This window comes from Gadus macrocephalus, chromosome 2, assembly GCF_031168955.1.
Source record: "Gadus macrocephalus chromosome 2, ASM3116895v1".
Lineage (NCBI taxonomy): Eukaryota > Metazoa > Chordata > Actinopteri > Gadiformes > Gadidae > Gadus > Gadus macrocephalus.
Genome location: NC_082383.1, coordinates 8961895 through 8979530, shown reverse-complemented (window position 1 = coordinate 8979530; position 17636 = coordinate 8961895). Strand labels below are relative to the sequence as shown.

Below are 17636 nucleotides of genomic sequence, written 5' to 3'. Positions count from 1 at the left end.
TAGCAAATGTCTTACCGACAGTTTGCTCGCTACAGGCCCAAGCACATAACAGAGGCCAGGCCAACAGATAGAAATACCTGTGCATGCAACCAGCATGAAAACATGCGCCTGCTGATTGACTCTTTGGTTTTTAAACGCATGATTTCAACCGAAAGTCTGTCTAATCTTCTTTCTTCCATTACTTGTAACACAGAGGAACAAGAATGTCACACCTGGTGGTATTATATATCCCTTTTAAATCATTTATACCTCCTATTTTAAATATTGGCTGATTGAGTTTGTCATTATGGTCTGATCATTTGTTGTGATGCCAAATTTCTCTTGCTACAAAAGTATAATAAATTTCACCATAAATGTTCATAGAGTGTCTCATTTCGTCCTGTGGTGTGACGGCACGTCCTCTGGTGTGACATAAGTTCAAACACTATTAAATAACTTTTACTGTGTTAATGTTGTTAACTAGCTTTAATGATTGTTTATTTGAAAACATTGCATAATACAACTATCAAAAGAAAAAAATCAACATTTTCATTTTTTTCTCATTTTACACAATATTTCCACCGAAGCAAGTGATAAAAGATGGAATAGAATCCAAAAACAGCTGTGAAAAAATACATATGCAGATTTGTTCCTTAAGAGTACTTCTTAGACATAAAACATACCTGATTTATATTTGAAATCAATATTTAAACATTTGAATTTTATTGTAATGTCATGTCACAGCGCATGACATATTTTTTCTGGAGATGTGAGAAAAGCTTCATAAATTGCATAATGAGAAAAAAAATCTGCTAACCTCTAGCAGTTTCAAAAACTACAGTATTTGAACATTGCAAATTCATAGAATTCTCAAGAAATTTAGAACTTTGTTTTAAAAAATGCTGTTTTATTTGTCATCTACCAGGGCGCGTGTGTATGCGTCTATCTGTTTAAACACACGCAAACTAAACACATGACGCATAATACATTCCTTGGCAATGTATATTAACAGGGGGACACATGCATATTAGGAACACACGTCGATAACGATAATGCATACAACACTGATAAGAAACGAGCACCCCCATCCTACCAATGGAATGTCCTCACAATTATCCTGGTAACTTATCAGACTATTAACTCGATGTTGACTAAATATCTTCATCCTGAGATGTTGAAAATCTCCATTAGTTATATTTATACTTTGGCTGTGATTTTTGCTTACAATTCCCAAATCTGTGGCGCTACTTATTTGAATTGAACTACACTTGTAGTAACTGTTGGTTTACAATTGTACCAAGTAACTGCCCGTTTACAATTCCCAAATTTGTTGTGTTCCATAAGTTTCATATTCAACCCACACTGAGTAAGTCAATAAAACTCCCTCAAGATCACTTGGTCTAGTTTTTATTTATTAAGTATATTTTGTATTAATGATAATGTGTCATTCCATTTGATAATATTTGACAGCCCTCATTTTATACATTAAAGGCCAGAACATTATAAAAAGTTATTTAATGTTGAAGTAAGGAATGTTATGCCTTTCACACAGACAAGCACCCGTTCTTATTGCTAAACTCCCTTGTTCCTCAACGTGCTAAACGCAGCACAGTGACAGATCCACGCATTTAATTCTAGCATGTCCAAGGTCCATCAGCACGTTGCATTTCTCTGCTACTGCCTGCGAAAAACCTTTTCTACAACTTGTTCATAGAACTCTTTCAGTTTGATTCCCATGTCCCGGAACTCTGGTTTATTCTGAAAAAACAAAACAAATCTATTAAACATTACCAAAGAACTTTAACATGCATGGCAAAAATAACGAATGAAAAAAAAAACAATGACTTGTCTAGCTCACATATCTAACTCGCACGGCCGGTGGTAATGCCGTGTTCGGGATGCATCGTACACCACCTGCCCGAGCTACAAAGTGGATAATCTACCAGCTTTTTTTCGACTTTTCAGAGGCCTTTTGGTCGTAATATAACCTGTCCCACTCAAAGTCCTGAGAGTCCACCAAGTTCAGCAAGATAAACCGCACGACCGGTTTGCTAAAGAGGCTAATGTAGCTAACAATAACAATGAATAGCCAATGACTGTTATTCCCCGATTCCCACAAAGAGAAACGGAAACGCTATAAGTGCTACGAGCCAGGAAATTACGTCAAAAGAGCAACTCGGGGCGGGTGGTGTACGATGCATCTCGAACGCGGCATTATATGTGAGCCGGGAGGGAGGAGTCCTTCTCACTAACCTGGTTAAATTTATCACAGTTGGAGAAAATGAGTTGGATATCGGTTAATAACTGTCCAACGGTGTACTGCTGGCCCAGGAGCTCTGTGATCTTGTCCAGCCACATAGGAGTCACGATTTGAGAGCTGTATCCCCTCACCTGAAGTGAGGGAGGGGGGGAGATAAAGTGAGAGCAAGAGAGAAACTGAAAATCTTTCTGATTTGGTCGTACAATTGCCAGTATGTTTGTTTATATCTGTCTGCTAGAGAGTTAAGGAGGGAGAGAAATGTAAGCAGCGAGGGAGGGAGGGAGGGAGGGAGGGAGGGAGGGAGGGAGAGAGAGACCGAGCGAGATCACATACATACACAATAGAGAATAATGTTGAAAACAGTGATGCTTACATGGATGCATGGGTCTTTTGCAAAAATTTGATCCTTGTCTGCATTGTAGAGAGACAGGAGCAGGTAGTGGCACGGCTGTTAGGGCACAACGACAGCTTTTATATTACAAATTACGATATGAATAGTGTATGTTGCTATGTCGAGAATGCAATATTACCATGAGTTGTGTCACAGCTGAAAAATAGGCTACACTTGAAGCGGGGGAACATGAAAAAAAAGTCCAATCAACCAAAACTTTCGCGACCCCCCCTGCGGACCCCCTCCGGCTCCCTGCCGGAGGCCAGCGCTCCGGCAGGGAGCGCTAGTAGGACGATCTAGCTGAAGAGCTAGCACTTGATATTCAAGGACTTAGGGCCCTATCTTGCATCCGGTGCAATTGACTTAATCACTGGCGCATGTGTCATTGCTAGTTTCTAACTGGCGCAGAGTGTTCTTTTCCCTCCTGCGCCACGCGTCGTTAAGTTAGGGAATGATCTTGCGCCCCATGGGGCGGCTGGGCGAAAGGAGGAGGCGTGTTCTGCCGCAAACGTTCCCTGGTGCTATTTTGACGTTTCAGAAACCACTTGCGCCACAAACCAGGAAATACCTGGTTTAAAGTCAATGGCGCGTTCTTCAGATGCTATTTTAAGGGCGCATGCTTAATGTTGCTTGTGCACCTCGCGCATACACTTTGCTTCTCTCATCTACCTAGCCACACATTCTTGGTAAATTATTTGGGAAAGAACAGCTGATACAGCGGTAATAAGTTGTACTTTTAAATCAATGGATCTGCAAACACCGTGCAGCAAACACATATTTTCTTGACACAGACATCGTGTACATGCCCATAACTTTTAGGATTGATGAGTATTTGATCGTGAGAAAACATTGTTTTACCGCGAGTGAGTGTTTATAAGACTGTTTCAGACCGTTAAAATAGGGCCCTTAGCGTGAAGAGTTAGCATGGGAGCTAGAAGAGAGTTAGCATGGAAGCTAGTGTGTGAGCTAGGATGATAGCTAGCAAGAGAGGTAAAAAGGACCAGGGTGGTTACCAGCATGTGGTTGGAGACAGGATGCATGAGGGTCTCTTCGTACGTCATTCGAGGGAGATACTCATTCATATTCCAGATGCAGAACGTACACATCCATGCACTGTCGTCCCTTTTCTCACACACAAAAACACACAGGCAAACATACACACACACAAGGTTAGGATGTTTTACTTTTTGGGGGAGGCAATGTGTTTGTGTGCCTGTGTATATGTGTCAGTCCGTGCGTCGTTGTGCTTTTGTGTGTTTGTGTAAACACCAAATGTGTACCTAGGTGTCCCTGTGTGTGTGTGTGGCTGTGGGTTTGTGTGCACATGCATATGTTGTGTGTGTGCTTGCACCCCATCGTATGAACAGTGATATCTTAGCTTGTTGTCCTTGAGTGTGTGTGTAACTGGTGCGCGTGTGTGTGTGTGTGTGTGTGTGTGTGTGTGTGTGTGTGTGTGTGTGTGTGTGTGTGTGTGTGTGTGAGTGCTCACCCCAGTATAGAGGGGTCCAGCTGGGGCAGGTGACACTTTTGGTGGAAGGAGCGTGGACAGTGGTCACACATCACCAGGTCACCCAGTCTCCCACACACAAAGCAATCATCATCGCTCTTCTGTTCCTCCTGCACACACACACAGTGGTAAGTGATGTAGTTTGAACCTATGTCTAGTAGTATGATTAGCATTAGTTTAGTAGTAGTATAAGGATGATAAGTAAGCCTAACAGAAGTAATACGTGTATAATGCATAATAGTATCGGAATGATTCCTTATAAGTAGTAGTATAAGTAGTATGAATCATAGTAATATTGCTATGATACCTTATTAGTATTTTAAGTATTAGTAGTAGAATTAGTACAAGTCTGATACATAGTAGCATTGGTATGATAACTTACAAGTAGTAGCATTTGTCTGATAAATAGTAGAAGTAGTACTAGTAAGATACATAGATTAAGTATTGGTTTGAAAACGTATAAGTAGTAATATAAGCATGATAAGTAGCATTTAAATGCGCGGAAATAGAATAATATTAGTATTTTGCATGATAAATAGAAGTACTGGTATGATAAGTAGTCCTGAACAGCCTTCCCAGCTGTTTAGGATCTTTTCTTTGACCAATCAAACATGTTGCAACTATCTCCAACAGACAGAGGGACTCACCAGGGCTTGAGGGTCTGGATGGCACAGTGCACAGTCACACTGCTCAGAGTGTAAGTGCAACATCTTCCTCTGGAAGGATCAAGAACACACGCTCTCAGAAATATGTAAAGGGTATGAATGATACTAATGTGAACTCTCACATAAACCCACACCTATTCCATATTTTATATATTTTGCTGTACACACACAAACACACACACTTACATAGGGCTGGGAAAAATCGATATAGGAGCAACTACATAAAAAGTTGTTTGTGGCCCTGAGCAGCTTGCAGCCACGGTACCATGCGCTCTGTTTACATTGGATGTATCGCAACGGCGAGGCGCACACAGCCTTTTAGCCGTGTTCTGTAAGTATTCTAGAACACACTAGAGCTCTATATCTAAATAATATTGCGGTGGTGCTTCACGGGGGTGGAGCCTCGCGGCAACCGGCAGCAGGCAGCATGTCGCAGTTCATTTACTTCAGGGAGTCAAAGCCAAAGTTCCTTTCCCCCAATTCCTTCTCAACCATGGCTGAGATAACCCCAACGACAGTCTCGCTGTAGAAATACAAGATACGTCAAAGAACCGGCTTGTTATGCGCCATAACACCAACAGTAAACCCTTGTGTTACAGTGGCGCTCGCACGGTCGTGTCTCATTGGCGGGCCAAATTCTCTGGTCGGGCAAGGCAGAGAAACGGGAGGAGCTTAGATCCTTTATGACGACATATGGGACCACGCATAGGTGTGGGTGTGAGTTCACATTAGTATCATTCACGCACACACAGAAAGTGTGTTACCTCAATGAGACTGCTGAGCGGCTGTCCTTCCCATTGGATGTCCCTCCTCCAGAGGGCGTTAGGCATTGCTGAACCCTGCTCCACGAACTCCACTGGACTCATCCAACGGTCCTCCGTCCGAATACTGTTCCCACACCTCCCTGGAGAAAGAGGACCTTCAGCCATCCGACCACGCCTGACCAGACCATAACTCCCCTCACTTTCCTACAGCGTTCATAATGCCACGCAACATTTAACAAATGCTGTTCTTCATGCCATGATCATAATCGATGTGCATGCATTTGCCATGTGTTTTTTAAATAAGATCATCTAAATTCATTAAATTAGCTATATTTTGGTCCAGGAAGACAATTGGCAGTCAGGAATAGGTAGACAGATAGACTGAGGCATACCTGAGGCAAAGCGGATATTGTGCAGCATCCCACTCAGAGCTCCACATATCACTCTGAACTCATTCTGGCCGACCCCGGGCCTCTCGTCTGTCACTTCCTCCAGATTATCTCCTTGGTCTGGATATATATATATATATACACATACAACATTTGAATGAATAATTAAGTCAACAATGCTAATAATTCCATTGCTCAAAATGCTAATTCTAGTATAGGGTTGCTGCAGGTCTCAACAAGATAAATATAAGACCTGTTGAAGACTTATGAATGCATTTTAAGACTTATTTAACCTACATACTGGCAAAAAAGTATAAAGGATATATAGAAAATCAAAGTACCATAATTACTTGCAAAGTAAATAAATGTATTTGCATTCAAAATTACAAGACTACACAGAACTGTGTGTACGTAAGAGTATAATATGCAATGCTACATTCAACAAAAACATAGATCCCAGACATAAAATGACTGCAGCTGGTGGTTAATCTAACTGATTAGCCACATACAGTGAGTCACATAATATATCAGAGAGCGTGATTCATATAATCGCGTGTTATAGGTGCCTATAATGTAGTACTCTATAAGACATATCTGTTTACAATTAGGAGATACGACAGATACAAACCAAAGTTAGGTTTGTGGAATTTCGCCGAACATGCTGACGTGAGCTATGCCTCATTTAGGTAAACATGCTTGTGTCTGCCACATACAACCGTTTGTGAACCATTACAGAGTTACAGGGTCATTGTTAATGCAGTGTGGGTCACGCTGGAACCACCTTGATGCTCACGATGTGAATACTGAACAATATTGGGTGATGGCAGGAGTTTGCCGATGGCTTGTAACAGCGGTTTTATTTTTTTCTGACTTCCCATGCAACTCTAATGCCGTTATACCGAAAGTTCCTAATTTGAGCGTTTTCTTGCACAAGGTACAGAGCTGTTGAAGTTGCACTTAGCCATAGTAGATGAAATTAATGTTAACGCAAACATGTATCCATTTTTTGGACGAGAGGAGACGCCACTAGGCCCTGCAACACACTGTTTTGGGGCACATGACGCTGGATGTGCTCTGATAAATTCTAACCTGATTGAACCGTTTTACTGGCATTACTGGTTATTGGTTCCATAATCCAATACATTTTTAAAACCTGTCATAATCGTATCTAAAGAGCCAGTGAACTCGAAACCACTTTGTTTTAAACGTGGTTGTTTGTCTTATATGATCATCAACATAATAATCAATGTAATTTTATCACTGTTACTGGAAAAAAGCAAAACATTCAAAGTCAGACTACTTTTTCCGAGGTAGTCTGATGTCACGATGAAGGGGCTCCGGCGGCGCGCTGTGTGTGGATTTGTGGAGCTCTGTCTGGGAAGCGGTTGACTGTGGTGTCGCAAGAAAATTGGGCTTTTCAGACACTCATAGCAGAATGACACGATGTGTGTGGCTGGTGAAGCTGAGCAGCAATGTATTCATATCTGAGGATAAGGCTTCCTGGACACATCCAGCATAACGCTACTGTGTGTGTTAGGGCTGGGTAAAAATATCAATTCATCAATGCACTGCAAATTATTTATTCTCGATTCAATTTCGATTCAGATATTTTTTTTAATCGATTATATTTTAGATTATATTTCCATCCGTTCTTTTTTTCAATATGTTGCTGTGAGCTATTATTTTTTTTATTTTGAACATTGAGCCCCTTCTGGTTTGTCTAGGATGAAATAGAGTGGTTGAATCAAGTATCGTAGCGAAATACAGTTTCTATCGTGTTTTATTGCACATTTAGCGCATTTTGTAAATCCCATTGATTTCTGTTGGAAGACTCATTGCTCGTTGGCCGGAAACGGAAAGGGGGGGTGTTCACGTTTGGTTGTAGTCTTTTTGCTTGGTTCTAGCCCTACTGTTAAGACGGAGAACCGAGCGAAAAGACTACAACCAAACGTTAACAGCCCCCCTTTCCGTTTCCGGCCAACAAGCAATGATTCTAGGAGGTATTCTAGTCCGCTGATCGAGCCAGAGAGCTAATGTAATGGATTGTACATATTTATAATTTGAAATTCGTCGCAGCCTTTATACCACAGATACTATAGGGTCTATAGTAGGGGCGGGGAAAATAATCGATTCTTCGATGCATCGCGATTCTCGCGAGAACGATTCTGTCTCGATGCAGATAAATTAATAATCATAACTTTTATTTATTTGTTGCCTGCTGCAACATTCTGTTCGCCAGAGAGGGATCATTTTTGTAATTTAAAAATTATTGAATTTATCTTCAGTGTGTATTGGCCAATCTGATTTGTCTTGACACGATTGCGATTCAGCCTACGCATAGCATGCACGCAAACTCACAGCCAGACACAGGAACTCCTTCTAATTCAAGAGCAGCTTTTCCTTTAATGAAATAGAAAAGAAAGATTATAAAGAAAATAAAACTGAAACCTATTTTTTGCATGCTTCGATACTGTGTTAAAATGCAAGCTGCATTGATTATTGCATTGTTCATATAAAGTCATATTTGTGACAAAAGCGTTCTCCCTTATGAAATATAAGATAAGTTAAAGGGGTAGTTCGGAATTTTGGACATAGGGCCTGATTCCCAAGTGAGCATTGGTATTCTATATCACTGGAGACAGTTTTCAACACATTTCATACAGTCCTTCTAGTTGCAGAGTTCGCTCGTGCTAGGCTAGCGCACGTCAACGGGCAATGCTAGCCTGCTATTAAAAACAGGGTTAGGAACAGGGTCTTACCTACTCCACATTACACCCGAGGTAAATCAATTATAACGACAGACTATAAATCTAAATGTCTGTTTATAGAATAATGTTAGAAATAAAACCAACCTTGCATTGCATTGCATTTTGAGGGAATTGCGGGGTCTCAGCAGCAGTGTTTATATTCCTGTACGTAGGCTATGGCAGCAGCGGACTGATACCTAGGTTACCTGCCGCTGTCATTGCTACAAACGCAGAGTACAGTGAACAAAGGAATTCTATAAGCTTATTAAATTAACAAGATATGCCCACGTTTGGAGGAGTTAGCGATGCATCTGCTTTTGAAGACGATTATGAGGAATTTGTTGTATCCAACGAATCGTACATGTACGAGCCGGTGTTTTGATGTCCAAGCCAGCAGCAACAAGCCACAGTTGAGTCCTTTCTGGATCTCGCACTGGAAATTGGTGGAAACTTTGTGGTGCCCATCTGTACCGTTTATTTCTACAATTTCTAAAAGCACACTGAACCATCATGTTGCCTAGTCGTTCAATTGCGCTTCTGCCCCACGCTTCTCTGATTACGTTCTTCGGTCGTGATTCGGTTACAAACCTAACCAGCGCATAGTAAAATTCCGCTTCTGCTGAGAAAGTAGTCCCTCGATGATTCATGCGATTCAAGGTTAGTTTTATTTCTAACATTATTCTATCAACACAGACATTTAAATCTATAGTCTGGCGTTATAATTGATTTACCTCGGGTGTACTGTGGAGTGGGTGAGACTGTTTTTAATAGCAGGCTAGCATTGCCCGTTGCCGTGCGCTAGCCTAGCACGAGCGAACTCTGCAACTAGAAGGACTGAATGAAATGTGTTGAAAACTGTCTCCAGTGATATAGAATACCAATGCTCACTTGGGAATCAGGCCCTATGTCCAAAATTCTGAACTACCCCTTTAATTCATCTGTTGATGTCTTTAATGATCATCACAAAAGTAGGAAGTGATTAGCAAACTCTGAGCAGCAAACTCAGATGTATATATATGTTTTTGAAAATCACGCATGGAAATGTACATAAAAAGAATTGTTGCATCGAGATGCATCGAGATGCATCGAGAATCGCTTCAGAATCGAATCGTTGATCTCATAATCAGAATCGAATCGTGAGGTGCCAAGAGATTTCCACCCCTAGTCTATAGCATATAACCGCGTTTTCTGATTACAGTTTAATGTAACAGTAAGCTGACAACACCGCAACTGCAAATGAACCACACGGAGATAACACTGGCAACCGGTCAAACAAATCTTCTTTTTGCGATCATTCTGCGTGCGCATCCGCCGTGTTGATAGACAAATAATTATGAACGAAGTTAAACCGAGTGAGCGTGTCGTTCACAGACACCAGAATGAACGAGTTCACAGTAACGTTCATCAGGCAGTAATACAGTACGTTCAGTTCACGTTCGCCCAAAATATGAACGAGTAACATATCACTGGCTAACCGCACCGCTCAGTGGAATTGGCCATTTAAATTGGCATGGGTCGTAACCATGTGGATAACATGCCCCCTCTTTCCAAAAACTCCTTAAAACACATCTGAAGGCTTAAAATTCTGATATTGGATTTTAGCCTGTAATAGCTAATAATCCTTATCATATAAATTAATACTACAATAGTGGTAATACATTTTAATGTGTCCATATGTGGCACTGTCTCATGTACCTGTATCGGAGCGCTGCGTAGAGCAATCATTCCCCTGCAGCTCCTCCTCCTCCCCCTCCTCTTCGTCCATCTCTTCTTCGCTTTCAGAGATAGCTGAAACTGACAATAGAAAAAAAAGGTCATGCAAATGTTTGATTTTAATTTAAAGATCAATTCATTATCATCTCTGGTCATATTGATTGCACGCTTTAACTGTGCTCAGCCTCACCTGTTGCTTCACTTAAGAGAAAATGCGGTAAAAATACCTAAACTTTACAAGTAAAATGTCAAATCAATGAAGTAGAATAACCGCAACAAACCGGTGTTTGAGCTGCAGGGGAGCGTTGATTTCTTAGCCTAGACATGAGAACAAACGAGCAGAAGGAGGACAAACAGCCAAGCATGAATCCTGAGAAAACACAAACCAGCAATCCAAATAATTTTTGATTTATTTGGATTAATCAATAATTGATTTATTGAAAGTTACCTTGCTCTTATTATATCCCGGGCATTTCAGGTGTCCGTCCTGCAACGGGGTTGCACAACACACACACACACACACACACACACACACACACACACACACACCCACACACACACACACACACACACACACACACACACACACACACACACACACACACACACACACACACAGACACACACACACACACACACTAAGCTACTGGAAAAAGGTTCCTCATATTAGGATATAAACTCCCCTATGTCTAAACAGGCTGGGCTGATTGTGAGTGTGTTTAGCCTTTTGTGTTAACAGATAAGTTATTAAATCTAGATTCAAACACGGTTGTAGAATTTAGATATTTTAAACAGAACCAAAGTGATTGATCACTAGTAGTTTGCTCATGCAGGCATGAACTTTCAAACCTTACACCCAACTCTCTTGCCCCTAACACCCTGTTTGACCTTGTCCCTGCCCACAACCAAAATTGTGAAACATGCCGTCTCACAGACACCTTTTTAAATTAAGTGGTGGCTTTATTACTGTTCAGGCATAGGTGTCTTCACTTTCTACTCGAGTCGTGATTCCATACATAAATTAGTATTTTAATATTATATTATATTATTATTATATGAATTATCCTATGTTTTGAAAACTTTATGCATTAATGTCAAGATTTAGAGATCCTAAGATATAGATATTCCTAACATCACTTCTGTCATCTGATAGATTTAACGATTTTTTGCATGAAGTGGTAATAATTTTAGTTTTGGGGTAGGGTTCTACTCCTTGATGGTTTTCCCTGCAGTAAGATTTTAAGCAGGACATATAGATGTCAGATACATAATACCAACATTTGACAACAGGGGGCACTAAACAAATCCTCCATGCGGTACCTCAGATATCTCAACATTATCATTGTGGTGATGTATAATACACAGCAGAACCAAAGCAGGTGGAGGCTGGGTTTGTGGTGGGCCAAAGCCATCACAGCCCACTTTACCTTGAGTGTGTGGGAGGTGAAAGCTCTTAAATCTGTGGATGTGTGCTTGACTGGACCAAGTCTGCCATCAATTGATAACGCGGCTAATGACTAGTGGGTCCTTCAGTTCGTCCCCTATAATAATTGTTTTTAGGGTTTGGTTCTCCTTTTAAATACCTTCAATAGCTTTTCTAACGTGGTGTCCTTGCAACGGATACTCGTCTTCCAGTTCTTGCAGCTGCGCTTGCCGCTAAGCTTCTCAAACGCGCAGGGTGTGTACCACTTCTTGCTCCTCAGGATGCACGGCTCTCCTGAAACCACAGAGACAGTCATAAGGTAAAGACTGCTTGAAGGTGGAAAATAGGTTTAAAAAATAAACTAAATCTCTGGTCAAGCCCACTCTGTTTAACCTGAAGAGACAAATAAAAACCCTTGTTTGGTTTTTCCCTTTCCTCCAGTTGGTTACTGTTTCCAGTGTAACCAATGTCTTTTAAATTTTGAATTTTATGTATTTATTTATTTTCAAATGCAATACCTGGTTTGATTTTCAACATTTCCAATGAAAACCATAATAATTAATCTTTAATGTTAACAATAATCCAGAAAGTTTAATCATGAATCCCCTAAACCAAGGAGTAAATCAGGCTTTTACTCCTTTATGGCTCATTTTGTAGTCTTATTAGTTCATTACCTCAAACGCCAAACTGAAAACGTCATTACCAATTCCTTCACATAAATAACAAAACATAAATTCCGTCGCTGTGTTTCTGTACACAACTTTGTATAAACTAAACCCTTGGAACAGGAATAAATTGATCACCGATTCCAGCCTGTAATCAGGCTGTTACCGGCTCACCTTTTGCCAGTTTGTCGCGGTAGAGCGTCCCCTCCTCGTCACCACAGGTAACAGGCAGATGGTGCTTGTATAGAGCCCACGTCCAGATCTCCACATTTTCCCCCTTCGGCAGAGAGGCTTAGGAATATAACACAAACCATATTAATATATTCAGGGTGAAGATTAATTCAATGATACATTATAATGTACCACTGTCTTTCTGGTACTTTATATCAAAGAGACAACCCTGGCTGAATGAAATACATAATTTCAGTCAATAACTCAAGAGAGGCGAGTGGCTTGAACTATACCTAATACCGGATTCAAGGTATTTCAACCAATCAGGACACAGTATTAAGCAATGCATCACAATGCCTGCCTCGTTTATGTTTCAGAGGGGATTTATTTTCTTGAACACCGTGTTGTGAATGGTCAAAAATACCTTGGTTCTGGTTATGGATTTCTGGACTGCTTACTCAAAGTTTACCCAAAGTACACCTAAAGTACATATGTGTAGGCTTGAACTTTTAAAACAAATGTGCAAGCCACTCCGTCTGGACTAGCCTCACTGGATGTATATCTGGATTAAAGGGTTTCGCTTTTTTCCCTGTGTTGGTTTCGACCAATCATGTTGCTGGAGACAGGGATCTGTAAGCGCATAATAACCTAGAACTCGGCTAGCAGTAGTAAACGGTAAAGTGTCAATAAATATTCCCTTTAGACTAGCCACTGTAGAAATCCCCTAATATATATCTCCCTAATGAGGCATAACTTGCTTGTTCTGCCATATCACAGAAGGACTGCAGATTCCAACATTAGGGCTGAGACGGTGGTTGTTTCTTTATAACATGTGGCCTCACTCTCACCTATTCACACACACAAAGGACAGTGGGGGACAATGTTTACTCTAAATTAATGACATTATGATCAGAGAATCAGGGTATATATTCCTATTTGCAATGAACACTGATCAGCAGGTGACTCTTTCATACTTAATCCCTCCCTCAACCCAAACACCATGCACAATTGTTTGAACATCAAACAAATATAAATCAAAGCACCATAATTGTACTGTAAAGTACAGTTCGCAATTTATGCCAGTCATGATTACTGATATTTTGTGTTCCTAATATACTACTCCATAATAACGTAGGCCTATTTGTAGTTAAACTTCATTGGTGCTAGGTTTATGCCACGAACATCCCATTCTTAATTCCCACTGCAAGTTGTTCCTCGCCCCTCTACAATTGGGGTTAAGATCGATTTACAGTACTACTTTTCTATATAGTTCTACATTTTTATATCTGTCGGTTTTCTCAAGGCAGTATATTAGGGCTATACAAACAGGGACTTGACTTAATAAGGGATTTCACAACATCAACCAGGCATAGCACCCCTGGTGGTGAAGGACAGTATACCGAAGGTTGGCTTCCTCTTCCTTGGAGAAGCCTGAGAAGAAGAGTGCCCCTGCCGGTCGTCCCGGTCGCAGAAACTCCCACGTTTACCTCTCCCCCCTCGCTCTTTCTCCGGGTACTCCTCTTCCGAGAGTCCTCCCCTTGTATGTTTGTCGCTGTCCTCTCCATCAAAAAACTGGAAGGATCCTTGGGTTTGAGAAGAGATGGATCAGGTGACTAACAATATAGCTGGTGAGCTGATTCTGAGATTCTAACAGTAAGAAAAGCAATGCCAATTAGTTCTTCAGTAATTTAACTTGGAAATACTCAACGTAGTTATCGTTACATTAACTTTTGTACTTTAAAAAGATCACTGTCCTTTAACATATTAAAGAAAACAAACAAGCACACAAGTAATACGATTAAGTCATAAATTATCATTGCTTTCACCAATAAATCCACATCAGTCGTGGGTCACAGTGAGCTTCGACGTGACATACATCCACAGCAAAGCCAACATCCTCCTCAGCAGCAACAACAACATCTCCCAATGCCAAGCCAGCTATGAGGTGACCGAGGTCCGGACCTCGGTCATTTCTTTAGAGATAAAAACATTAGAAACTAAATACAACTGTATACAGAATCAGCGTCTGAGAATTTGTCTGAGATGAGTAAATGCATAATTCAGTTGAGACTTTGTGTCCGCGTGTGTGACATCTATTGGTGCGTACGCGGGCCAGGCACAACCACCATCCCACCCCCTCCAACAAAACTGAAAGCTGCAACCCCCCTGCCCCCCACCCTAGACCTCAAACCCTGGCTCTGGCCCTGCTCCCGTCACAAGATCCACAGCAGGGTTCTGACCGTCGAGGAGGCTGTCTCGTAGCCGCTTCAGAGTGGGGTACTGGGTCATGATGATCTCCTTGAAGACGCAGGTCCAGAAAAACCTGATGGTCCGAGGTCGCTCTGTCTCGATCCAGTCCAGAAGTTCATATACACTCGTCTTCATTTTGTCTATGCTCTTTATACGGATCATCTTCTGGAGGTGGGAGGAAGAAACGTTTTTCATTAACATCGAGGAGGTATGAATGAAGTAACATTCTCGCTCCACAGGTAGTCGAGCGAGTCACAAACTGTAGTATGAGGACCATAAGTTAAAGGGCATGGATAATAATAATAATAATAAATATAATTTATATAGCGCTTAATATGGTACTCTAAGACGCTTTACATATTGCCCTATCAAAACTATGTAAGACAGACTAGGAATAAAAGAAAAACAGAGGTTAAACATGAAGAATAAGGTGGGAGTTAGGTGGGGAAGGCTAGTGTGAAAAGGTATGTTTTGAGGGCAGATTTGAAAGAAGAGAGGGTTGGAGAGACTGTGATGCCAATGGAGTTCACGGAGGACAGGTGTATGGATATGGGGTCAGAACAGTCTCATTAATAATGAATGCACAGAGAAGGATTCACAAATGTATTTTGTGATTTATATATAAATTACTCTCTTCTCTCTTCTCCTTTAAATAAATGTAATATAAATCCATAAATATATTAATTAAAAAAATATTAGCAATTTTCATCAAATATATATTTGGATGTTGTTACATTTATATACAAACTGTTAAACTTGAATTAACAAGACGCTTTTCATTTATGAACTTGTTTGCATTTGTTTGAGAACTGGACTGTATTTATATGTGGATTTTTGAGACTCTCCTGACGCATGGACATAATAAAGGTCCTGACGTCGCTAGATTCACAAATGCATTTCTTTCAACAAGGAACTCTCTGTAGCCAATCAGATGCCTCCCTCGTTTGCAGCCAATCACATGAATGCAGTTCCGACCTCTGAGTCCAGCCTCCAAGCCTCCCGGTTCCCTCTGTCAAATGTCTACTCTATGGGAAAGAACATGGGTTTTTTGAATGATCGTACATAACAATCTCTAGGTGGTGAAGAAGTAAAAGCTGCGTCACGTTTACCTACACACTTTTTCCATCTAGTTTCGACTGGGTTTTTGGTATTAACGGTGCCGTTAAAGTAGTAAAGGGCACCGACGTAAAAACCCAGTCACTGCAGTCATGAGATTGGCTGAAAACGAGGGAGGCATCTGATTGGCTACAGTTCCTTGTTAAAAAAAAATGCATTTGTGAATCTAGCGACGTCAGGAGTCTCAAAAATCCACACATAAATACAGACCAGTTCACACACAAATGCAAATAAGTTCACAAATGAAAAACGTCTTGTAAATACAAGTTTAACAGTTTGTAACAACATCCAAATACATTGTGATGAAAATAGCAAATATTTTTTTAATTAATATATTTATGGATTTATATTACATTTATTTAAAACAAGGTACATTTGTGTGTGGATCAGAAATGTGTTTGTGAAACTTATTTTTGTTTTTGGATTTATTTTACATTTATACATATACCGATATCCATTTATGTGTGCATTGAAATATATTTGTGAGAAGAGAGTAATTTACATATAAATCACAAAATACATTTGTGAATCCTTCTCTGTGCATTCATTATTAATGAGACTGTTCTGACCCCATACTATGGATGCCTATTGGAATAGTCCATTTGTACATTCCCACCTATGTATTTATTTAAGTATTTACATTGTTCGCCCCGTTGTCTTGTCTTCAACAACTTAAGTGGTTGTTTTGTAAATAGGTTGGCCTACAGTAGGCCTAAATGGCACAGTAAAATGTATCCAATTACCTATATGTATGTTAAGGTATAATTGAGTGTGATATGAATTACTTATTTATTTATAAATAAGGATTTCACTTAGCCAATACATTTGCGCGCAAAATTCAAATGTGTTCCGTCCCATAGTCATGGCTGTTGGATCCTAGATACCTTTTGTCTCACCTTATATTTCTCCTCAAGAATGAGCTTGTGGTCCCGCAGCTGGTTTAAAAATGTTTGCGGCTTATCCATGCAAGACATTTCTGTCTTATTGCATCGGAAAAACACTTGAAGTTGGTTTTCGTCAAGGAAATCCAATGGATTCATTTTGAATAGTTCCGTGTGCAGTTACAAATATGACAACCGAACCAACCAGGCGACAAGTTATTACTTCCGGACTGAAATCACAACTGGCGCAAAGTGGTAAACGTTTCAGTCCCTCTTACGCGGTGACGTTTCGAAAGTGAAACTTGGAGACCTGATTTATTCAGTAGCAGCCAGGGAGCACCCTTGCGTTAGCCTGGATACCAGCCTGAACTCCGCCCGCAAAATTTTTGGTCTGGGAGATTCATATTCATATTCATATGAATTCATATTCTGACCAGAATTATGAGTATGACATCGTCAGGCTACCCTTGCGTAGGCTACACACGCAGTATTATATTTACATGGCTTTTTGCTCCCTGCCAAGGATGTGAGCTGTGGTTTGACCAGACAGACCCGTGTGTGTTTTTTGTTGAGTGGGTCTTTGTGTGTGTGTGTGTGTGTGTGTGTGTGTGTGTGTGTGTGTGTGTGTGTGTGTGTGTGTGTGTGTGTGTGTGTGTGTGTGTGTGTGTGTGTGTGTGTGTGTGTGTGTGTGTGTGTGTGTGTGTGTGTGCGCGTG

The 17636-nt window shown here is 40.7% G+C and overlaps 1 protein-coding gene across 4 annotated transcripts; it reads right to left on the bottom strand.

Moving 5' to 3' along the window:
• Positions 1-1370: 1370 nt before the first annotated feature.
• LOC132472548 (nuclear body protein SP140-like protein) lies at positions 1371-17166 on the bottom strand. Of its 4 annotated transcripts, none has more exons than XM_060072222.1 (16): positions 16937-17164; positions 14915-15089; positions 14050-14257; positions 12678-12796; positions 11999-12132; positions 10864-10902; positions 10697-10733; positions 10398-10496; positions 5959-6075; positions 5567-5706; positions 4785-4853; positions 4120-4247; positions 3644-3752; positions 2613-2687; positions 2233-2370; positions 1371-1737 (listed from the first exon to the last, which is right to left on the bottom strand). In XM_060072222.1, the coding sequence occupies exons 1-16, from the start codon at positions 17078-17080 to the stop codon at positions 1654-1656; spliced, it is 1815 nt and encodes a 604-aa protein (XP_059928205.1). In that variant the 5' UTR covers positions 17081-17164; the 3' UTR covers positions 1371-1653. The 4 variants fall into 4 exon arrangements, 3 of the variants coding, with proteins under 3 accessions (XP_059928205.1, XP_059928214.1, XP_059928222.1); XM_060072231.1 differs by having other exon boundaries at positions 12678-12794; positions 14075-14257; XM_060072239.1 differs by lacking the exons at positions 5959-6075; positions 10398-10496.
• Between the last annotated feature and the right edge of the window lie 470 nt (positions 17167-17636).